The sequence below is a fragment of the Drosophila albomicans genome, chromosome X, assembly GCF_009650485.2.
Source record: "Drosophila albomicans strain 15112-1751.03 chromosome X, ASM965048v2, whole genome shotgun sequence".
NCBI lineage: Eukaryota > Metazoa > Arthropoda > Insecta > Diptera > Drosophilidae > Drosophila > Drosophila albomicans.
In genome coordinates, this window is record NC_047627.2 from 11507448 (window position 1) to 11533810 (window position 26363).

At 34.8% G+C, this 26363-nt stretch overlaps 1 protein-coding gene across 2 annotated transcripts in view; it reads right to left on the bottom strand.

Moving 5' to 3' along the window:
• The window catches only part of LOC117578281 (serine/threonine-protein kinase phg2-like), a 72800-nt gene that overhangs the window by 39996 nt on the left and 6441 nt on the right, over nt 1-26363 (bottom strand). Inside the window, exons 1-2 of one of the 2 annotated variants that reach the window (XR_007955251.1) lie at nt 15065-15320; nt 11188-11381 (exon numbers count right to left, since the gene is read on the bottom strand). Coding sequence is in view for 1 of the 2 variants with exons in the window: in XM_052006556.1 (XP_051862516.1) it covers nt 20467-20529; nt 22026-22451 (489 nt within the window). In the remaining variant the exon portion in view is untranslated. Of the gene's footprint in view, nt 1-11187; nt 11382-15064; nt 15321-20466; nt 20530-22025; nt 22452-26363 lie in introns of those variants that run through there. The other variant, XM_052006556.1, reaches the window with a different exon arrangement.

A 26363-nucleotide genomic window follows, 5' to 3' on the forward strand; every position in this document is an offset into this window, starting at 1 on the left:
GGAAGATGCTGGAGCGGAGTGGAGCGGAGTGGAGCGAAGTGGAGCGGAGCTCATTGGGAATCTCGGCACGCGTCTTTGCGTCGCATTCTGACAGCTTCTGACATTACTTAACGCACGAGATGTAATCGCTTTATGCTGGCGAGGATGCCTGAGGATGATGGTGTGAGCGTGCAGCTTATGTGGCGTATGCGCAATGTGAATTGTGAATTGTGAATGGCGAAGCGAATGGAGAAATGTGAAATGCGAAAGCCAGCGAAACACATGTTGGGCTGTAATTAGGCATAATCTTCGCGGCCAATGCAGCTGACAGATACAAACGGCAATTGTATGCGTGTGTGTGTGTGTGTGTGTGTGTTGTACACACACATGCATAGAAAATATGCATGTAGCAGACGCCATTAGAAAACATGTGACATGTGTGTGTGTGTGTGCCTGAAATGAAATGACATTTAGCCGTGCAATTTTGACAGCATTTTAATATGCAGCCAACGATCGTCGCACACATTACTAAAGGGGAGCAGAGAGAGGGATGAAGGGGGGGAGAAAATGGGGTTAAAGCTGACGTTGAGCGCTTCAAATTGAAATTACTTCAGCTTCAGCTGTTGGCGTTTGGCTTTTGCTTTTGCTTTTGGCTTGGCTCGTGGTGTGTGTGTGTGTGCGTGGCAAACACTGAGTTGAGGTGCAGTTAATTAAGCAAAAAACAACAAACGAGTTGGCTTAAGGCTTAAAGGCAACCGCATGAAGGCAAACAACAATTGTGTGTTGCATAGGCAAATAAAACTGGGCACTTAAATGAAAATGAGAATGAGAATGAAAATGAAAAATGTAGAGCGCGTTGCCAGGTAAAGAGTGAAGAGAGAAAGTGTCTGTCTGACTGTCTGTCCCTTAAGTTGACTCAGACACGAACTATAAACGAGGAAGAATAGAAGAAAGAAGAAAGTGATGTGTGTGCAGTCCAATTGCCATTTTGCCAGCACTAAAACGACGCAATATGTTATGTACTTTTGCACTATCTGAAAGATAGAGAGAGAGAGGGAGAGAAGGAGAGTCGTAAACCCTTGAGGCGTGGCGCTCCAAGGACTTTGTAGTCATTATGAAAGAGCGTCTCAGCTGCAGGACAAGTTGCCAATAACTGTCAACCGCACACACACACACACACACGCGTCTCAAGTATCAAGTGTCGAAGACGTATTTTTTATGAGCGTGTGTTTTTAAATTGCCAGCACCAAGAACTGCTGCACGCATTGAATACCCTATAAAAAACAAAGAGAGAGAGAGAGTGGAAAGATGTTCGCATAATCAGAGAGTATTGACTTTTCTTTCGACTTCTCACAGGAATCGCATTAAAACTGATTTATTGCCGCAGATAAGTTTGGATTTATGTTGAACGAACGTCGTCGACGCCGCAAGGCAAAATCGAGGCAGCCTAAGAGCCTCATCCCATCATCATCATCATCATCATCATCAAAGCACATTTAATTAAGATTTAACCTTTAATTACGATTTAAAAGATTACAGTGTCAAATTCAAGACGCAAAACCCATTCATCGCAACTCAAATGCTTTGAAGACGAGTGAGAGAGAGAGAGAGAGAGAGAGAGAGAGAGAGAGAGAGACTAATAAGCACACGTTTATTGTTTGTTCTACGAGGCGTTTTACACTCACTTCCCTTTCGCATTGTCAGCTGCTTATGCTAAGCGCTAAACATCGATAAGGATATCGAAAAGGAAATGATTAAGGCCACAACAACGAGACAAGGACACCCACGATGACAATGCTGTTGTTGTGTTGTTGTCTCTTGATGCTGCTGCTCTCGCTGATGTCGCTGATGTCGTCGATGTCGATGTCGATGTTGATGCCAATGGCAATGCATATAATTTACCATTAACATGGCTTTCCCCATTAGCATGGTTACGCTTTATTTTCCCCCCATTCTTTGTACTCGCTTTTTTCTCTTCTTTACTCACATGGCAGCGCTTTTCCTATTGCCTCCCCCTCCCCCTCCACCTCCCCCTCCGCCACGGTAACTCGCTAAGTAATGTGGCCTTTCCGCTTCTACTTCGGTCTTTCGGAAAAGTGCATTAGTATTCATGCTAATGGCAATGTGAAATGGATAATACAAATCAAATAATCAACAACTAATTACAATTACGACAACAACACCAACAACAACAATAACAACAAATCAAACAGTGCAATTACTTTATTTAAATGCGAGGGAAAGCTGCATTTTCTTTTCTATAAAATGTAAGCCAATTAAACGAAGAGCTCTTTAATGTGCTGTCGATATTCAACAAAATTCTATAGTTATAAATTTATGTATTCTATGTATTTTTGTTGTTTTTTGTAATTTTTACCATTTCTCGCAAGTATTCAAAGACTTTTTTTGATCGTGCAGTAATGTTTTTATTTAAATTTCAAAGTCTAGCCAAGCCACAATAACCGATAGATGGCGCTTATTAGCGATGAAATTATTGCATCAATAAATAAACTCATCGCTAATAAGCGCCATCTATCGGTCTAACGATCAATCCATCTCCAAATTTGGTTGACAATCTGCTAGTTTTTTATTCTTTATGGTATTTTTTGAATATAATAGTATATGAATATATAGTATTTATATCAGTATATCAAATGTAGTATATTTGGTATATTAAGGTATATTTTGAATATAATAATACATGTATCGATATATCAAATATAGCATGTTTTGTGTTCTATGGTATATTTTGAATGTAATAGTATACATATATACCAAATATAGACTTTGGTATATTTCTGTACTGTCTTTGATATATTATTTTAGTATATTTTGCGAATAAAACAGCACAGTTGTACAATGTAGCGACTGTAGTTTTATTCCTTGTTTTTTTTTTTTTTGTATTTTTTCTGTACTCTTTCTTACTTATTTTATTGACTATGCAAAAAAGAGATTTGAGTGTACTGATAACTATGATGATTAATTGAAGTGGCTCCTTGGCAAACTACTGAATCGATAACGATAACGATAATTTAGCATTCTTTTTGAAGGTTAAGATTGTACTACAAAAGTGATTGTATTATTAAGAAGTATGTGTCAACGAATATTCAGCGTAGCATCGCAGCGAGTATCCTTCATTTCATCAGCGTTTTAGACGCGATAATAACGACCTTTGTTTGGTTATTCGATTGAAGAGAAAGAAGAAGAAGAGAAGAAACCCACATCAGCCTCTAAGCTACGTCTCTCTGTGAGTGTGTATGTGTGTGTGTGTGTGTGTGTGTGTGTGTGTGTTAATATTCATTACAATATGCTTTTCTGTGTCAAAGGCAAGTTGAATGTGCTGGGAATCGTTGTCGTCATCAACGTCCCAACATCTTTCCCAGTTTCCGCCTGATTTCATTGTCCTGCTATTTAGCTGTGTGTGTGTGTGTACGGGTGTGTGTATGTGTGTGTGGGTGTATAGCGGCTTTTGTATGCGAATGTCTTTGTGCATTTCGCCTACTTGAAAAAGTTTTTGCCTTTGCCTATTTTATTTTATTTTATTTATATGAACCGCTTTCTCCGCAAGTTGCTTTCATAAGTTTATTATTTATAAGTCTCACTCGAGTGCGACACTTTGGACGAGTGTGTTCACAGTTTACTTTTACTCTATGTCCACAACAACAACAACAACACACTCAGGCACACACACAGAGAGAGAGAGAGAGAGACTTACAGTGGTGTGCAAGCTTTTATGAGCGCCTGGCAATCAGTTTATATTTTGTATGGTTTATTAACAATTTGTGCCCCAAAAGGCGGGCAACAACAAATTTAAGTTTTATTGCAGCGCGAGAAGAGAGCACAACAACAACAACAACAACAAAAGAACATAAGCATTTTTATGCTTGTGTGTGTGTGTGTGTGTGTGAAGTATGCATTGTACTTGGGGCCCAGAATATTGTCGCATCAGTAAGAGGAAAAAAATGTTTTTTATTGTATTTTATTGTTAAAGGCGCTTATATTTTTATGGCTCGCATAAAACACTGCCAAACACTGATGTCCCCGGTCCATCGGCGACGCTGCTCTCTCTCTGATATCCAAAGGGGGGTGTTGAGGAGGGGCGGTGTCACGCCCATTTACACAGCAGGCGCCGTGCATGAAATTGAAAATTACATTTGGCAAACGCCATAGAAATGCTTTCATAAAATAAAAGCAAACTGCTAACTCAATGAACAAACGAGCGTAATGAAAGGCAGCAAAAACACACACACACACACGCACACGTATGTATGTATATATCCATACACACTAATACATTGACGCACAGAGAATGGAAACTCTTTTGAAAATCAAGTGGAACCCAAAAATTTGTTAAGCTGCGCCACACACACACACACACACAAACACACACTGAATATGACTTGCAGTTGAAATTAGTTATGAAAACACAGTTGCAACAACAATATCGCGCTCGCTTTCTCACTCTTGCTCTCTCTCTCTCTGTTTCGCTCTCTCCCATTCGGCATGTTCACGTGTTTAAGCGTTAAGGCATTCAGTTAAGAACTCAACCAAGTAGATGATGCCCATAAGCTGCTTAAACTTTTACGTTTCCATGTGCCGTTTGTATTTGTCATGCGACAGGGTTGCCACATCTCCAACATTTATCAAGACGATTATCGATAAGCGCATTAAATTGTTGCCAAAATGCAAACGAGGAATGCCGATAAAACCGTTGGATTATGCAAACGCATTGCAAAAACGAGAAACTCAAGAAGTTGTTTAGTAATTTCTCAAAAAATTAGAGTTTCAACTTCTCTTAACTTTTAAAATTGCATTAAAATAATACAGAAAGAGCAAATTTAGTAAATTTCAATAAACTTACTACTTTTATTATGTTTTTCCTAGGTTTAAAGGTGGAAAAAGTGGGAAAGAAAAATTGTGATATGAGTTATTCGATTATCAATATTGCAAATTCATTTCAATAAATAATAATTTATGTGTGATATATTATAAATAATGATTAGCATTTATTTGCAATCAAAAGAAGTTTCAACAGGTGAAAAGTTCAATAAAAACTGTAATGAAACTATGAAAATTTAAAAGTTTCTTCAATCATAATTTTAAGTATTATAATTGTAATTTTGGGTAGTTCAAACCAAGAAAAAAACGAAATCCCCACAAAGCATAGTCTCATAATAATGGTAGAAATAAAATGTTGTTATGCCTGGAGCCATGACGTTTCAGCTGTTATCGATTCAATTGTTGATATTTTGACTATACTTTCATTGATCACAATGCGCGGCTGTCATTTATCGATTTTCGATTTGCATACAACACACGCATGACGCGTCCATTGTGTGACACGAATTCAAAATGTTACAAACAAGCGCCGTTATTTTCAGACATCAGTTGCCCTGCCTTCCCTGCCTTGCCTTCCCGCTCCCCTTCGGACTCCATCCATTCGCCGCGGGCGGGATGGAGAAGTAAATGTCAAAGGACAAACATTGTTGACGCCTACCTGTTACCGAAAAGAGATACAAAGCAAAAGCAACAAGCACAGAGACTGCGAAATACTCTGCCAAGCGAATGCGAAGCGAAGCGAAGAGAGAGCTAAAAAGTGGCTGTGTGTGTCTTCTATGTTGTCAGTTGGCTGTGCAAATTTAAAGTGCTCTATGATATGCTCTCACACTCCTCTCTCACGCGCTCACTCTCCCGCTCTCCCGCTTTCGCATTTTGCTTTTGGCACTCATTTTGCAAAAGGGGTCGCCGCCTGTTGAATGTCAAAAGCAACAACCAGCTATTGCTCTTCTCCTTCTCCCTCTCCATCTGCCTCTCCGGCTCATTCTCCTTGCCCTTGCCCAGCGACAGACAATTGGGAGCCATGTGTGTCGAGTCGAATTGAGTTGAGTGTGGAGTTGAGTCGAATTGAGTGGAGTGTGGAGTTGAGTGTGTGCGACTGAAAGAGTTGCTAAGTTTGGTGGAGTGAGATCTACGCGTTAATGAAATTTACTTGACTCTTTCGCTCACACACTAGTAGAAACAACAAATTGACATTCAATGGCTCGAGTCTGTGGCAATTATGTTTTATAACTTTGTTCGCGTTCGCAGTGTTTATGATATGCGAACGAGTGTGAGAGAGCGAGTGAGTGTGAATACTTCGTGATTACCCACAATGACAATGACAACGACAACGAGAACACGCGCTCAGCTTCAAAGGTCTTTACCCAAGCACACACACAAACTACAACAGGGATGACACAGATGAGGCTGCCAGCGAAAGCCTCTAAGCCGTAATATTTGCTGTGCTCTGTGTTCGGTGTTCGGTGTTCAGTGTTGTTCAGCGCACAAAAATGAAATGAAACCTGGACAGAAGAATGAAGGGCGTTCAACAAACCCGCAACAACAACAACAACAAGCTGACAAAAAATTGAAAGGCTCACGCACAAAACAACAACAGTAACGAACAGCGAACAAAGTGGAATATTGTGTGAGAAACTACAACAACAACAACAACAAGAAGAACAAACGGCAAAGCAACATGATAAAGGCACGAAAATCAATTTTTGTGTCAATTTTTTTTTTAGCCTACTTTTTTGTGCTTCGTGTGAAAGCAACAACAACAAAATAGAGACAGAGAGGGGAATAATAAAAATGCGTGCGGTCCACGCGTGGCCAAATCTTTGGCTCTGAACTTGAGAGTCTGTGTGTTCTCTGACTCTGCTTTTTCTCTCTCTCTTCGTTTGTTGTTTTTTTTTTTTTGTTGTTTTTTGTTTTCTGGGTCTGGGTCTGCCATTTTTTGGATGCTCTGGCGTTCGTTGGCTGCCTAAAAACCGCACAAAATGGGGCTCATATTTCAAAAGCCGCCGCTGCTGTCTGGAATGCCCGATCTCTTCTCTCTCTCTCTTCTCTCTCTGTCTCTCTCTCTCTCGCACACTTTAACGGCAGTCAGAATTTAGATTTGGGACGCAGCGAAGCGCACGCAATTAAAAACAATCGCAGACGCATAAATCAACACAATTAACTTCACAATGAGATATATCTTCAGCTGAAGTTGAAGTTGAACTGTTCATTTCCCTCAATTACTTCTCTCCGACTAGCATGACGCTGCACTTTTGTATTTGTATTTGTATTTGTGGACTATCAAATGGTTAAGCGACAATTTGATTTAGCCCCCCAAAAAAAAAACTCAGCGTACGCTATATTTATCGAGTCAGCCCATTCGATGTAGCAGCTTGCTGACTTGATACTTGATTCTTGATTCTTGATTGTTGTTGTGTGTGTTGTGATATTGCCACGCCCACGTCTCAGCAGCAACGCCCAATTCTTTGTTATTTGTATTTATATTTATGCCGCCGCTCAACTCATTGCGATGCGAATGCTTTGATTTCGTCTTTTTTTTTGTTTTTACATTTACAACGTTGCGCGAATTTTCTTTGATTTTACTTGCTGTGTGTGTGTGTTTGTTGCAAGTAGACACGGATCTGTAGCGTCTTTTGAGTCCCAGCCCAGGCAACAGCAGCAATAACAACAGCAGCAGCAGGCAGACAAATTTATGCCGACATCGCCTATATTTATAGACGCCTTCACCTGTCTTGCCAAAAATCACTTACGAAATTAAATTTGTTGCCGCCTGTCGCTCTCCATTTGCTTGTTGTTTCTCCCTTCCTCTCGCTCTCTCTCTCTTTCTCTGTCACTCTCTGTTTATTCTCTCTTTAGCTTTCTCCGTATGATTTCCCCATTAGCTGTCACTGCACTCTCCACACACACACACACACACTTGAATTTATGTTATTTGCCCAAACTCGCGCCTAAAGCGTCTTTACCAGCCTCATCATCATCATCATCATTAGAATTATCATTATCAACAATTGCACATTGTTGCACAGTTTGTTTGTTCTTCTCTGAATGTATTTCTAATTAACAATGAGTCGCATTTACCTTTCTCGCATTGTCAAATACTTATTTTACAGCTGCAACTTTTTGGTTGAACAGCTTTAATTAACAAAATATGCAAATAATTAATGTTCCTTTCAAGCTAAATTCATTACTCAAATTAAAGATGCCATCAAACTCATTATCATCGCAATACTGTTCATTTTAACAATTTATAGCATTATTTAGTTGTATAATAGCACATAACTGCACATAAATCGCAAAATACAGTTAATTGCATTGCAATTAAACGCACTTTTTTGATTCAACGCAAAAACAGTTTTCAATTTACATAATTTACTTAAAATTCATGTTTTCTTTGACAGTCAAAAAAATCCAACAACATTTTTCGTTTAATGGCACATTGCAGTTAAGTGCAAAAGTGGAGCTTGTGTCTGCAATTATCGACTGCATTGCTTAAAATGTATAAAGGGAAGTTAACAGCAATAATATCTAAGCTAATTTCAAACTGCATTTTATATTTAGTATATTCTTAATTTTTTAATTTAGCTGCAGCTAATTATTATTATGAAGATAACATTTGTACTACATATCAATTGAAAACATAATGTAATGAGTAAGCTAACGGCACATAAATGGACAACATTTATGAAAAAACTCAAACATTTCAATTATTCCAAGTTTAAGTAAGTGTATTGCAGTTAATTGCATTGTCTTAAAGGGATAATTAATGAAACATTTACAAAAATGTATATGTATACTTTTACTTTGGTTCATATTTTATAGAATGTTGATTACTGCAACCACATTTCATTAAAATAGGTTTACTTCAATTACATATTGCAGTTAAGTGCATCAATATTATGTATGAAATGATGAAATAAACAGAAAAATAATAATGCACTTAATTGCATATTTTGAATAAAAACGAAACAATATACTTAATTTGAAGTTTCTTTACTGATTTTAAGATTGCAAGTTATTTCAGCGACATTATACTACTTTAATCAACATTCATTATTTATTATTTAACATTGGTATGCATCTATGAGAAACAGAGCATTTAAGCTTCGTTGCTTTGCCAAATATATTAGATTTGCTTTTAAATCAAATGTAGTTCGAGTTGTTTGCTATTGAAATTCGTGTTTGTCTTCGATTAGAAACGTCTTTGACGTGTGTGTGTAAATAACATTTGAGTTGAGTTTGCCAAAGGGAATTTAATCGACATAATATATTTCTTGGTATATATTTCATGACAAGAACTTTGTCTTACTCAATTATTATTCTGTTAATGCACAATTCACTAATGAACATTATTTACCAAATTGCTGTCAAAAACATTGTACATAAATATGTATGTATATGTAAATATCTTATTTATTGACGTGTTGTCTTATGGCCTCAATTTAAACTTATTCATTGATTTATTAAAACTGCGTAGACTGCTTCGAAATTTGCATAATTTCACTTTAAGCCTGTCTGGCAAATTGATTTATTATTATGGACATTTGGCCACACGAAATGTGTTTAAAATGCTGTAAGAACATTTGAATAATTTGATGTGGCAAACATAGAAATTAAGGTGACACCATATAAAATGCACATATTATATAAATAGCAATTATAATTCATCGTGATTCATTTCAAGAGAATTTACAACACCTTAAGCGTTTCCTATTTGTACGTAATCTAAGAAATATGTGTGTTTAAATACTGCATTCTTTTCTATAGTTATAACTATATGAAAGTATATTTCAAATTCATATTTTTTATGTATTTAAAGTCTTTTCATGAAAAGTTTTTCATCATAATTTATTTTATATTTGTTTAAATTTAAATATTTTTATCGTCACACAATAAGGAAACATAAAATGCAAATGATATAAAATAAATGTATTTTTATAATCTAATATTAACCAAAAGTTAATTTATTAAAAAGTGCAATAATATTCAAAATTGAAAAGAGGACATGCAATTTTTTACTTTTTTTTTAGATATTTTTTGACTAAAAATGCGCAATTTACTTTATGCCTTTTTAAATACATATTTTTGTAAGGATTTGAATCATTTTATTTATGTTAATAAAATGTGAATAGAATTATAATGAAAGGTTGAAAGATAAACATATCCTGAAAGCATAAAATTTAAAAATACTCAACACAAAAATTCAAATTTAATTTGACTCATTTGAACTTTAATACTGTTAAAAGCAATTTAAATTTCGCCAATCCTCTTCTATATTATAAAATAAATAAGTGCACTTTTAAATGTGTCGACTTAATTAATATTGTTTATGTTGGACAGTTTAAAATGCTTTGATAAAATGTTCTTTTAACAGTTTTAAATGTTTGTTTTCTATTCTGTCCACAATAAGTTAAAGCAAAGTGTAAATAATTAATAATTAAAGACAGTTCGATATCGTTATATTATCCAAAACTAAATTAAATTGAAATATATTAAAATTCAAAATGCATTTAAATATAATACTATAAATATCAATTAAAATTCTTTACTCCTTTTCATATATTTTCAAAGAAATGTTCGTGTTCATTATTTTAAAATATTATTTTATTGTATGCTATCAAGAAATAAAATAAGTAAAACGACAACTCATTTTATTTATCTATAATAGAAAATAATTAAAAGTAATTATTCTTAATTAAATGCCTAAATAAAATTGAATAGAAAAATGTAAAATTCACCAAATCAATCAATGTAAATTTCTTCAATTTGTTTTCAATGTTTTATACTTTTGAAATGCTCATTTAAATTTGATATGTATATAAATAAGAATTGTAAAATAAATTAAATTAAAAAATTGTAAAATTCCGTGTCTATTTTAGAATGCTTAATGGAAAGTAACCGAGAGAATAAGAAAAACTATCTGCAATAAATCAGAGCAACAGTGACAAATAACGATGTAAAAACTAAGAACAACAAATATAATCACATCATTTATTTAGATGTCTTTTATTATGCTTTGACTATTTTTTTGTGGTTTGTTGTTTTTCAATTGTTTTCTTTTCTTTTTTTATTTTAGCTGCAACATTAAATGCTGCCAAGTTGCGAAAAGTTTCGTTTGCTGAATTTTTCACTCTGCTTTTTATTTTGTTTGTGGTGAACTTAAAGTGTTGTTTTTGTATTTTTATTTATTTCGTTTTTTTTGTTATGTTGCAAGCATTTTTGATGCCCTTTCTGTTGGTTTTTCAGTACTGTTTGAGTTTACGAATTTTAGTTTACCTCGTTGTTGGGATAATTGTTTAAACGCACACACACACACACACACACACCAATGTACTTGGCTCATTAATTATTTATTTATGTTTGACTACTCACCGACAGTTGTTGTTGTTGTTGTTGTTGCTGATGTTGTTTCTGCCAGCAATCAATCAAAAATGTTTTGCTGCCTTTTTGTTGTATTACTTAGATTTGCCTTCTATTTGATATTTACTTTACGCTTTTGTTATTGATTTGTTTGCACGATTCTAAAATTGTTATCAAGGTTTTTTTTTTTTTGTATTCTCGCTTATCTGTTGGTTAGAGTATACAACAAATGAGTGTGTGTGTGTAAAATTAAAGTGTGGGAGATTTGTTTAAATGATGCATTTGATTTATGAAATGCATAAAATTTTGCTGCTTTGATTGTCCCATTTCTGCTCAGACTTCCACGAATCGAAATGCAGGCAAAGTAAAAGTAAGCCAAAGTAGAATGCAAATATTTATGCACATAAATTGCAAAATATTTTTGCGCCATTCGCGGCCACCTTGTGGCCCAGGCGAATTACACAAATTACACTCATTTAATTTCATTTTGGCTTTCAACTAATTCTTGTTGTTGTTCTTGTTGTTGTTGTTTTCTGTTGCTGCTCGTTTCTCGCCGTTTGCCTTTTGTTTATGCCACGAAGCGGCCGCAAAATTCTTATGAATGAATTCAGTATAGTTTCGCTCTCTCTCTCTCTCTCTCTCTCTCTCTTGTTCTCTCTCTCTCTACGTGTGTTCAGCGAATGCTTCAAACACATCATCAAAAATGAGGCAAGTAATGTTTATTGATTACATGAACTGCGTAACGAGTCGCAACGTTGCAGCTGCAAATTTCCCATTCATTTTACGCTTTTCGCTGGAAGCCTTACAAATTTTTATGAACCTCAAACGACAGCGTCTAACCTCCAGCAACAGCAACATCGACATCAACATCGACATCGCAAGCATTGACAGCATCGAAACACACAACAATGTCTGCGTTTACGAGTCTGCCAGCTACTTTTTGTGTGTTGCCCTTTTGTGTGCAGTCATCAAAGCAGCATTCAAAACTTGCCCGAACTGAATGCCAAGACTTCTTAGTTCCACTTCGGGTAATCATATTTCAATTAGATAAAAGTAAAAAGCTGTTCAAAGCATGCCTAAAGCTAGCTAACATCATAATTATTTAATTATTTGTTTCTCTTCCCATCTCAAAGATAGTCGCTAACATTTTATATTACTAAATATTTGGTATAAACTTGTATAAGTTATTAAAGAGATGGTTCTAAATGGCAAAAAGTTGATTTTGTGGATAATCTGGTATATTTACCACCTATTGTATATCGATATACTAAATATACGATTTAGTATATTCTAGTATTTTTGTATATTTTCAGAATGAGTTGTTTTGGCTGACAATCTGGTTGATTTTAAACTCTACGGTAAAAGAATATCGATATACCAAATATAGTATTCGGTATATACTAGTATTTGTAGAATGAGTTGCTTTAGTTGACAAACTGGTATGTTTTGTACTCTACGGTCTATTTCGAACGTAATAGTATATCGATATACCAAATATAGTACTCGGTATATTCCAGTATTTTTTGTTGATATTTTTAATAAGTAACTTTGACTGAAAATTTAGTATAATTTGTACTCTATGGTAAATTCGGTATATTCCAGTATTTATTTGTATGTATATTTTTAGAACTAGTTGCTTTGGCTGACAATCTGGTATATTTTGTACTGCATGGCATATTTTGACAGTAATAGTATATCGATATACCAAATATAGTACTTGGTATATTCTAGTATTTTTTGTAGATATTTTGAAAAAGTAGCTTTGACTGAAAATTTAGTATATTTTGTACTCTATGGTAAATTCGGTATATTCCAGTATTTATTTGAATATTTTTAGAACTAGTTGCTTTGGCTGACAATCTGGTATATTTTGTACTCCATGGTATATTTTCAACATAATAGTATATCGATATACCAAATGTAGTTTTTAGTATATTCTAGTACTTTTTGTATAATACATCTTTTATTGAAAAGTTTTCTAACTTGCTAAATATGCAATTTCTATAATTAACTATAAATAAAAATTATTGACAGCAATTTACAATGTTTTTAGCCATAAATGAAAGACATTAGAGGGCGGCTTTACTTGTGGCAGAGCGTAACGTATGTGAATACTTCAGGGTGCACATGTTTGTACACATTTCAATTTCAATTTCAGACTCATGCCCCATGCGGCGTATGCGTAATATTTCCACAGAAATGCAGTGTGTAAAGCTTGAATCTCAGATGCGCTGTGCTTGTAAATGAAATGTGCTTAAAAATGTATCCACACTCGCACACACACATACAGCTGGGACCACAACACACAGACACACACACGCAGAGAAGAAGATGCGAAGCGGCAACGTGGCGTATGAGCAATTTTTTATAATTATTGCGACGGCAGCTGCAACTTAAACAGCGCAATGAAATTAAGTGCTTCAGAATTGTTTTTGTTTTTCTTGTTTGCTCCTGCTAATGGCTTGCTAAGATCCTAGTAGTGGGCATGGTCCCGCCCCCCGCCCCCCTTCCCATCCCTTTTGTTTGCCATTTTATTTACAATTCACTTCATTTATTTGTGTTTCTCTCTCATTTTTGTGTTAGGTCTTTCAGCTTTTGGTTTTGGTTTTGATTTTGAATTAAAAATTAAAGCTCTTTAAATATTTAACAAGCGCACAAATGAAGACAGCCAAAAACAACTCAAACTTTTTGTTGATGTTTCTCTCGCTCTCGCTCTTGTTTTTGTTATTTTTGTTATGGGGACAACATGTAATTAAGTATGCACAACTATTTACGTTGTTTTTGGGCTACCTTTGTTTGCTTTTTTTTTTCTCCCTCTCCCCCCTCTCTCTCTCTCTCTCTCTGGCTCTCTTCAACCTCATTCATATTAATATACAAACACACACTGGCTTTTTGTGAGGTCTAAAAGAAGACATCAACATTGCCTCACACATTTTGGCAATTAACATCAAATTTTGTTGCATAGTTTTTGGGGCAAGCTTAGCTTGCAACGAATTGAAGTTGGAAATTATCGCCAGAAATGTCGAGTTTAAAATGAATTTCCATAATTAAATTCGATTACACATCGCTTAGCTCGTTGATATATTTTGACAAAATGCGCGAAAGTATCTTTAAATAGAATTTGTTTATTTGGAAAACTGACTGATCGAGCGAGTATAATCAGTGTTTGCGTTAAAATCTGAGAGGATAGTTTCAATCAAAACATAAATTTAATGCATCAATTTCGAATTAAAGTCGCCTCATGATTGCTTTCAACATTTCAAGGTCATTCAAACAAATCCCCGTTAGCAAAAAACTGACGAAAAATTATCTTAAAAGTCATTAATTTTAATGAATGCAAAACAACAACAGAAAAAAAACACACACCCCAAAAAAAAAAAAACACAAAAAAAAAGAGTCACTTGGCAAAGTGAAAAATCATCGTAAGTGAAAAGTTTGCACTGAATTTTAATTTGAAAACTGATTTCAATTAGAACCACAAACTGCACTCGACCAAAAATAAAAAAAACCATATGAATATTTAAATCAAGATTAAGCCTAGTTTTGCCCTTAAGCACTTAAACAACAACAACAATAATAAAATAAAAGTTGCCAAACTGCATTTGAGACAATAAAAAAGTGAAAATTAAAGAAACTTTATTTAATTATGAATGATTTTCTTTTCGTTTTGTGATTTATGTTTTCTATTCTATTCGCGAATGAATTGAATTTGGAGTATTATTTACTTGCCAAAAATTTTCGAAATTTGTATTTCGCTATTTTGCAGTTAGTTTTCAGAATATTTTTCAAACACTATTTTTGAAATTTGTTTTGTTTTGTGTTTTGCACTTGAAAATACAAAAAAAAAAAAAAACATAAACAACACTTTGTGATGTTGCGATGCACTAACCAAAAGGAACAAACAGTTTGTTGCTTTGATTTGTTTGGTTTGGTTTTGCTTTGTTTTGTTTTGTTTCGGTTTGTTTTGTTTTGTCGCCGATTGTCGTGGATGTTGTTATCGATGTTGTTGTTATTGTTGTTGTTGTCGTATTAGTTTGGCAAGCGAAATGCGAACTGCGAATTGCGAATTGCGCTTCAGCTTCAGCTGCTGCTGTTTCGGCGCCCGCGCCCACAAACAGACAAGAACAAACACGTCGTGCCGTCGGCAATGCTGAACGAGAACTAGCAACTGAAACTGAACTGAAATCACTTTGCGCCAGAGTCGCACAGTCCACACACACACACACACACACACACACAACACGACGCCAGCGACGAATTCCCTCATTTCGGCAGCGGCAGCAGCAGCAGCGACGACGTCGCGTCGTTCTTGCGAATCTGCTGCCGACGTCGCCGACGCCGACGCCATCGACGACAACAACGACGAGGGCATTTATCGCATGCGAGAAATGGCATGCGAACAGTGCAGTGTTCGCCTGCAGGGAAATTTTCAAGCACAACTTGAGCGCGCGAGAGAGCGTACAGAGAGCGACAGAGTAAGCGAGAGGAGCAGCGTGCGTGCGTGACAGCGACAACTGAATCACAGAGAGTGAGAGAGTGTGGTGCTTAAATTTCCCTGGACTTGTCGCAGAGGCGACGACGTCAAACGAAAGGCACGAAGTTTCAGCCGAAGTACTTCGCCTCCTATCCCAACAAGCAACGAAAAAACAGCTGCATGCTGTGACAGCGACTCTCTCTCCGTGTGTGTGTGTGTGTGTGTGAGCAGGCAAAGCTAAATTGTGGGCCTACCTGTTGCTTAGCAACTCGCGCCCAGACGCGGGCTTCATTATCATTGTCAACATGCCAACTGAGCGATGCTTCTTGGCAAGGGAGAGAGAGAGAGCGAGAGAGTGAGAGTGAGAGTGGGACTGTGACAGATGTTGCCCGTTTGCCAGCAACGAACATATCCCTGCAACAGCTGTTCGAGTGCGAAGAACGAAACTAGCGCCGGACCAAGCACAACTACAACATATTAATATTCGCCAAAATTGAAACCCGGCCGTAGACTTTTTTTTCTCGCATGCGAGCGCAAGTAGACAGCTCTCCCAATTGTTGTTGTTGTTGCTCGCTTTGTGAAGAGGGTAAATTAAATACGTAGAGTACGTGTTAAAAAAAGAAAAGAAAAGAAAAAGAAATAGGCACGAACGAGATGAAGAGAGATGACAAGCAAAGAGCGTGCGAGAGCAAAAGTACAAAGACGATAAAAGCACAACAAATACACAGGCTGCTCCTCCCAAGTGTATCTCTGTGTGCACGTGTGTGTGTGTGTGTGTGTATTTGAAAATTGAACATATTGCGCTGGGATTATCAATCGATTGTATTAGACTAAGCACTTGACACACGCAACATGCCAAGAGCGACAAAAGGCTGTAAATGGCATTTGGAAATCGACATCCCGCTTCCTCCTGCCTCCTGCCTCCTTCCTCCTGCCTCACTCCTCTGGCAAATCAGCTTTAATTCAAATTGCAAATGGTAATCATTTATCTGCGACGAGCGTCTAATTCCATATGGAGATAATGCAAACAAATGCCAAAGGATAACAAATACAAATAACTTGACGGCGCGCAGCCGATTCAAATTACGCAACAAGTTGAATTCGTTTTTCATGTGCCTTTCGCTGCTATACATAAATATATTGATTTTATTTTTGGGCCCCAAGATGTTTACATTACTTTCTTCATAATTACTCATGCACATAAGTATTCATTTTCCGAAAATTTTCAATCTATTTCCGATTTTATCATCTTATCTTATTTGCACAACTAAAACATATGAAATAAACATTAAGAAACATATTTGAAATGAAACAAATATCTATGACAATTCCTTTGTTTGTGTATGATTCACGATATATCAATAGTAAACGATAGTAACGATATTCATTGGAACTGCTAGAGTTACTACTAGGTGTGACCGAACGAATATATATTTGAAATACTTCAATTTATTTGAACTATTTCAATACAAATTTAAATAAACAATCTATAACAATATCGTAGTTTATCAATCATTCGATAGTAAACGATAGTAACGATATTCATTACAACTGCCAGAGTTTCTACTTGGTGAACACCAACGAATTTATTTTTGAATTACTTAAATTCATTTCAGATTTGTCTGCTTTAAGAAATAAATATGAACTATTCTAATTAAGATTTAAATAAACAATCTATAACAATATCGTAGTTTATCAATCATTCGATAGTAAACGATAGTAACGATATTCATTGCAACTCCCAGATTTCCTACTTAGTGTGAACGAACGAAATTATATTTGAAATACTTAAATTCATTTCAGATTTGCCTACTTTACGAAATAGATATGAACTATTTCAATTAAGATTTAAATAAACAATCTATAACAATATCGTAGTTTATCAATCATTCGATAGTAACGATACTAATCGCATCTGCCAGGGTTGCCACACACACACAAACCCAAAGATGAGCACACAACCAATTTTGGTATGCAATTAATTAACAAGTTTTCCTGTTAAAGCAAGGAGCTAACGAAGGCCACGTCCACAAACAGCTCGAAATGTGCCACAAAAATACAATCTGAGGTCGTAAAGCGGAGGAATCAAACATAATTTGCTTGTCGCACACACAAAAAAAAGGACGAAAAAAAAGTGAAAGCATAAACAATAAGTAAAAGCAAGCGAAAATCAAATCATTTTCATGTTGCATATGGAAATACGCTATAAAATAATGCTGAACTTTTTTGAACTTCCCGAAAGAAATTTAGAGAAGTAAATATGTTACGATATATGTATGCTTTAACTTTGACCCGCATCAAAGTTTAGTTTAATAAAATTATTTTAATTTTCAAATTCAGGCTAAATCGCTGAAGTAGTAAATTTAACTTAAATTTTTTTTTTAATATTGTTTTCAAATACTATCAAATTATTAAGTCACTTTAAAAAATTAGATTGTAATGTAGTGTGAATAATTAAATTAAAGTTGCAAGGTTGAGAACTAAAAATTTTTCTAATTTCATTTATTATTTCAGCTTATAAATACTTATAAATTAATCACATTTTTTAGTTGAATAAAATCACTGATTCTATTTTTGATGAGAATTCTAAAATACTATCAAGTGATTAACACAATTTAATAATTTAAATAGCAGTAAATTGTGAATATTTCAATTTAAGTTATAAGGTAGAAAACCTATTCTTTAATATTTAATACTTATCAAATTGTTATTAGTAGCAAATTGTATTTAATTTGATTTTAATACAGAATAGAAATACTATCAAATGATTTTCAAACTTTAATAATTTAGATTGTGGTAAAAACAATTGAATTTGGAACTCATTCAATTTCAAAAAATTTAAGTTGAAAACCTAAGCATAAAGTATTAAATTCATTTGAATTTCATTTATTTTAGATTTTAATAATTATGAATGCCTATCACATTTTTGCATTAAATGAAAGCACTTAAGTACCAAATTTCATTTGATTTTACTTTTAAATATCGTTTTTAAATACTATCAATTGATTATCACACGGTTTGAAAAAAAGTCCAATTTAATTTCATGATTATCACACTTTAATAATTTGTAGTGAATTGAATTGAATTAAAATAAATTCAAGTTGAAAACCTAAACCTAAAATATTAAACTTATTTGAATTTCGTTTATTTTAGCTGACGAATATTAATAAATTCTTTGCTCGGAATTTGATTTTGCTTTTTTTTTAATTTGTTTGCAGTTGATTGATGACTTGAGTTAAATTTTGGACTTTTTTATAGTAGGGTATACAGAGTATAGCTTTGCTCAATCGTGCGGTTGTCAGAGCGTGTATTTTGTTTGTTATGCTCATTGCGGCTGCTGTTGTTGTTGATGTTGTTGTTGTTGATGTTGTTGCTGTTGTTTGCGGGTCTTGTTTGCATTTGGCAGCAACGCACGTAGCAGCAAATGCCACTGTGCCACTCAACACTCAACATGCCAAATACAAACACGAAAAACATAGGCACAGCACAGCAGCTCAAAGCTGAAAGCTGAAAGCTGCAACTGAATGAAGCCCGGGCAAAGTCGAAGCGAAGCAGAAGTCGAAGACGAAGTCGAAGACGAAGTCGAAGTAGAAGTAGAAAAGTGTAAACAAGAAACGTGATATTTGACAGATGACTGTAGATATTTAGATACCAACATAAATACTACTTATGCCCAATGTCGATGCTCGACGCTCTCTCTCTCACTCTCTCCCTCTCTGTCTCTCTCTCTTTCTCTTCTATACACACAGAGAATATCTCTGGGGTCTTATTGATTTTCTGCTGGCTTTCACAGCCACTTGCCGCTTGGTTTGAAGTGCCAGCCACGCATAAAGGACGCAGCCAAAAAAAAAAAAAAGTAAAGAAAAACCCAAAAACAACGCAACGAAAGAGAGAAAGAGAGAGCGCAAAAAAAACATTGAGCACAAAAGCATCGAAAGATGCAAATACTTGTAGTATTGTAATGAATTCATGTTGTGTCCATTCGATGTCGCTCGACTCGACTCGACTCCATGGCGTATACTTAATGTCACTCGCAAAGCATTTATCAACAGCTTCCATCTCTCTGCTTTCACCCACAGCACGTATCCCGACTAATTTATCATCACAAACTATAAAACAAGTTTAGCACTCGAATTACGTCAACAACCTGTTTGAATAGCATTGTTTCCATCAATGTCATTACGTTTTATTTAATTACACAACTCGAATGTTAATTACACATTAATTACACTTTCTGCTTTCCATTTATGAAATGTCTCAAATTTCAAACAATTTGCGAAAGACTCACAAAAAAACAAAACAATTGCGAATGATTTCATTTCGTTTTGAATTTATTCTTTTGATCACAAAGATTTATATCAATCCCTTGTTGAGTTGCTAAAAAGTCAAGCAAAGCAAATGTTTGACTTGGGAAAACTTCAATTCATATAAAAACTTGTGAGAAATTAACTTTTACTAGCACTTTAAAAGATTAAATAGATATTTAATAAATATAAATAACTTTCTTACTTTATTTTACTAAAATTTCAATAATTTCACCAAAATTATATAAATATATAACTATTATAAATATAAATATTGTCATATTTAAATGACGATAATTTTAGCTTTTCAGATTAAGTTTAAAATGCCAAATCAAAAATAAGTTTAACATTTAATACAAAATAGAAAAGTGGAAAGTGGAAATGTAAAAGGATATCCATAAAAATATATAAAAGTCGATTGCCCGATGCGACGGTTAATTGAAATTCAGGTGTTGGGCCAACGTTGCGTATACTTAATCGGTAGGTCAAAGTATTTTTATTATCTGTACTCACAATCATAATAGTCATATCGATCCGCTTCGCTGGGATTATTGCTGCCCATGATTTTGGCAAATACTACATAAGAGAAAGCGAAAAAGAGAGAAAAGGAGAAAAGAGTTAACAATTTGAGAATACAAACAGCAAAGAAATCGTGCAATTCAATTAAAAACGCTGAGTGCAAGCAAATGAATTAAAATGCGAGAAATACAGTTTGGTCGAGATAAATGCCAAATCGGGATAAAACAATGTAAAAGTGTGCTCGACGGTGAGATACCCACTTCCGAAGAAAATGCTAAATCGGTATTCTAAATAAAATATACCAACTTATATACTGTATTAATATACCACAGCGTTATTATGCATTAAAAGTAAATAGTATATACAAATACATATACCAAATTAAATGATCACATAAATAAAATATAACAAATTAATATACCGAAAAAATACTAAAATATACTAAAAGCTACATTCGATAATCGACATTGTTTTAAATTCAGACTATAAGAAATTAAATGATCTAATAAATAAAAAAGAACTAAATTACATCTAACGATATAATTTTTTTATTCAAAATATACCAAATTAAATAATCAAATAAATAAATTATACCAAATTTACATACCAAAAAATGCTAAAGCTATATTTTAATATTGTAGCGCAATATTTACTTTTATATATACTTTTACATTAAAAATATACATATCTAAATAATCAAATGCAATACTCCAAATATAATATATCAAATTAAGTCAAATATGCCTAATTAAAATATCGAGAAAGTACTAAAATACTGCAAAAGCTATATTTGGTATAAAGGTATACTTTGATATTTAAGATATACCAAATTAAATCAAATATACTAAATTAACATACAGCCAAATATTTTAGCACGTTCGTTATTTGAAATATACCAAATTAGACAATCAACTAAATACATAAAATACCAAATATATTAAGGTAAATAACATATACCAAATTAGCATATTGAAAAACATACTACAATATACCAAGAGTTATATTTGACATAACGATAAACTTCTACATTCAAGGTATGATATGATCGCAATCAAAGCGAGCCCTCGAGCCTTCTAATTTCTCTTTATGTTAATTTTTTTTTGATTTACGCTGTGATCCTAGGTGTTCATAAGAACCGACAGACAATTTTGTATTCGCTCTTCTTTTATTTACAATCTGTCTGTTTAAACAATAAGTAAATTGTATAATTAATATTAAATGAACAAAAAAAATAAGTTCTCAGTATATAACATCTATTCAGTTGGTTGGATTTATCTATCGGGTAGATCGAGTATGTCAGTCTTCTTACTGTTAAATTGTTGTCTACTAGACTTAAGGATAATTTAGCCTCGTGATTATGGAGTCTATCGATGTATTTCTTACTAAATTTCTTTATTTCTTCTTATATGATTGGAATATTAAGATCTTTGTGAACATTTGGACAGACAATGGTTAAGAATATGCTTCAGCTAACACATAGCTATTGTATAATAAATAAATAGCGAATGTTCAAATGTTAAATGCTAATGTAAGAAATGGAGATCAGAACTCACGTTTGGCGAAACTCCGGCGAAATCGAACGAAGCACGAAACGGAGCGTGAGAGTTGAGTTAGATCTTCGGGATGAGCGCCGTTCTGTATGCAAATAATCGGCGCCAGCGGCGCGATGTGGCAGCGACTGTGGCTGCGACTGCGACGCCGACGCTCGAGCAATGGAATTGCCACAAAACTATGCTCCCCCGCAGCTGCCCCTCCGCCACCGCCTCCACCTGCTGCTGCTCCCGCTGCTGCTGCTTCGGGCGATTCGCTGGGAATTATGTTGCAGTTATCGCTGTTATTGTTTATATTGCTGTTGCTATTGTTGTTGGTAAGAGCACTGTTGTTGTTGTTGTTGTTGTTGTTGTTGCTGTTGTTATTACTCGTGCTGAGTATGGTAATGACGTTGACACTGCCCTGCAGTGGACTTGGATTGGTCGTCGCTGCAAGAATCAACAAACAAAGAGTTCTCATCAGTCGCAAAAAAAAAAACAAAAAGAATTGGTATAGTTCAATAGCAGAGAAAATGCGAAATCGAATAAAAGAAAATCCATTTCGGATACGCGCCGCATGTGTGACAAATTTTTGCTGTCTCGTGCAATGTATTTTCACCCGTTGTTTTGTTTTTTTTTTCACTTGCGAACGTCGTAAATCATTCAAATTTGCATTCAATGTATTCGTTTTTTGGTTTTTGTTTCAACTGGCAAAAAATATGCAAGGCAATGTGCCAAATGGTGCAGAATGCGCACAAAACATAACAAGCTGGAAAAGAGACCGAGAGAGCAGGACTCAACAAGAAGAGAAGAATGCTCGACTGCAGAGTACTCTGTAGATAAAAGTCGATTTCAAACATTGTGTAAGACAAAAATATGTTTTTTTTTTACATTTTCATTCGAGCATTCCATTTCTTTATTCACTTTCTAATCAAAGTGCGAAATAATCAATCAATCGACTAGATTTGCTAGACTGGGAAATACCCTGTACTACACACGTATCGTAATCGATTACACATTCTAATTTCCTCATTCCGATGCAGTGCAAGTTGTAGTCCCACTTTTTATCTGCCATAAAGTACGCCTCGTTCTCTTCCATCAATCAAATCATCAATCTAATGGCCAAGCTTCTCTGCATTGCGAATTTCTCTTCGACTTGATCTCCGCAAGATGCATTTATGTAATTGCTTTGTCAGTTATTCTTTGATAAAGTTGCAATCAGAGTCACTAACACTCCCCAAAACCTTATCTTCTTGGATTTATTGAAATAGTACTTTAATTTAAATTTCAATTCAACTTAAAATCGACTTTTTAAAACAAATAAACACTTAAGTGTATTGTTTAGTAATAGATGCATTCCGCAACAATTTTATGAAAGTTTAAAAAAAAAATTCATTAATATCTAATTATTAATGCAAACCATCATATCCATTGATATCTTTCAAACACTTTTGATATTTAATAATACAAAAATATATTGTACTATATTCATCGATATTTTGATATTCATTAAAACTTTTGATTAGCTTTTCAATCGTATTGATAGATTGTAATAATTTTAATGCAATACTTTAGCCATTGATATTAATATTAAGCTCAGCAAAAATTCAAATCATAGAATTCAATTTAAGAACAACAATGCAATCAAGTTAATAAAAAATAAATATAAAACTAAAATTATTAGATAAATAAGTATTTCTTAAATAACCTCTGACCTTTGGGTGCCGAGTGTAAACATTCAAGAGTTTGTCTTCAACATTTTTACATATTTTAGAATTAATATTTATGTGGTTGTTTTAAAGTTTGATTAATGCTTGTTTTAAATTTTAATGTAATTAGCAAGCACTCAATGCGGATTTTATTGTCTGCTTTAAATCTACAAAGTAATCTAATCTCGAACTCTTGACAAATGTGCAATTTACTTGGCCAATAAACGAAGTGAGAGTTCAAACGAATGAGAAGGTTGCTTGCTGTGTCTTCATTGGCAATGCACATGTTGCACGTGTTGCACGTAGGAGAAGAGAAGAAAACCATTTGGTAGCAGCCTCTTGGATACTCGTATGTGTTATAAACAATCTCGTTGAACGATCGCTGAGAAGTCGTAACTCATTTGATTTATTTGGCAACAGCTGTCGACACTTTTCGCCTTTTCACCCGCCCAGTGTGGAGTGAGTGAGTGCAACACGAGTTTAGCACTTTAAAAATAGTAATGCTATCACGACCTTTTTGGCAAAACATTTTTGTTTATGTTGAAGCTGACTGGCTGTTGGCCCGTCTTCTCAATTGAAGGGGCTTCTCCTCATCCCCTCCTCCACCTGCTTCCCTTCTTCTTCACTTTCTTTTGGCTTGACAAACTCTTATCCTAGCCGCAGCTGGCTAATTCCTGGCGTGTTGCCAGCCAGCCAACTGCAACTCGAGGAATGTTCGTGTTCGTGTTCGGTGCTGAGTTGCGGTTCTGTTTATTTGTTGCATATTTTATCGTGCAGCAAATCGCACACGACAATCGCAATTCTAAGAATGCAACAGGCGAGAGAGAAAGAGAACTTCTTCTTTGCTTTTTTCCTTCTTTGACTGCCAATTTTTTTTTTTTTAGCTTGTGTCTGATTCATCATCAAACAAAATGATTTCAGAGCGGGGGCGGGGAATTGATTTCTCGATTTTTATTTATTTAGTTTGTGTTTGTTTTACTTCTTTGGCGATTGCTTTGGCAAAATAAAACAAGCGGCAATGCGAGTACTAAAATTTTACGCACAGTTTCCGCACATCGAGGAGAGAGAAAGAGCCATTCATCACATGCGCTAATACAACAGCAACACACACACACACACGCGCGTATTTGTTGGTGTGTCAATGTCAGCGTCAAAGTGCCAAACAAACTGCCAACTGCTGAAAAATAAATCGCACAACAATCTTGTCTGCGTATACGTAATATTCGCTGTCCTTGCAACGTGCAAGCATCAAGCAACATAAACAACAACACATGCTGAATACGCTCCATATTCGAGGACATCCTATAAACATATTCGATTTTGCGTATCACACACAAAAAAGTCAACAATTTGTTTTCCCCCCCTTTTTTTCTGTATACCCTGCATTGAGAGCAACAACAAAAATGGCATATCTTTGTCATTAAAATAATTATCTTTTAGAATTTTCAGGCGCAGTTTGCAGTATTTATCAAAGTTCAAACACACAAATTGCAACTTATAGGCCTTTAAGTATTTTATAAACTTAAAGCTAGCTGTCAACTTGATAAATGCAAATTGTCTTGTTTCCCTGAAGTACGCAACCTGCATTTTAAATGCAAGATAAACACATCTGCTATGCCTAGGAAAACTAATATGCCCAGTTGGGTTAAAATAACTGCAATTTCGAAGCACGATATTTGCTTTGCATCTCTGGATGCGTTCGCCTTTTAATTTAATTTCCGACAACAACAACAACAAAAACTAAAAAGAAGAGGAGAGGAGAAACGTGCAAGCGCAAAGCGAGCAACAAAATCACCTGAAAAGTGCTGCAAACTTTTCTCTCAGTGTCGAATTTAATTTGTGCTATGAAATTGTGCACTGAATTTAAACATGCATTTTTAATGAATTCATAAAAACGCATTCGGTTGATGTTTAATTGCATAAATTAATAATCAAACGCATCGTTTGTGCAATCGCAGTGTCATTAATTCACAACTATGTCTGTATGTGTGTGTGTGAGTGTGTGCTCAAGCAAGTATTTGATTTCAACAAATGAGCCCCATCATTATTGTTTCACGGCCAGTGAATCATGTGTTTCTGGAGGCGTTAACTGCTTGGCCACTTAATTTACGGTCCATTAACCATATGCAGAATTATGGCTAAATTCAAACGACTTCTCCACGATACTCATACTCATTCGCATTCAAACTAATTGCCTTTTATGTGAGATGAGCAATCAATGTGCACATAACTTTATTTACGTCAACTTTCAAAGTTGCATTATTGCAATATTATTTTAAATAAAACGATGTTTCCAGATGAACTAAATAAATTATGTTTCGCATTGCTATATATTTAAGTGTGACCGTTTTCAGTAAATGGTATGAGACTAAATCTGACATGATATTATTAAAAACCCAGAAAGCATGGCCACACCAATAAATTGTTAGTTTGGTCGCCAAATTTCTTTGCACTCATCACCTGAAACATTTTCTTCTTACATAAATGCAATTATTCAAAGAAGCAGATAAACTTCCATTCTTTGCCAGTCAAATTTTATTTTACTGCAACTTGGTTAAATTTTTTTTTTATTTTAAGTTCCAAATTCACTTTGTGACTCCACAGTTGGAATAAATACTATTTCTCTTCACAAGAAAATGCCTCACACGCTTTC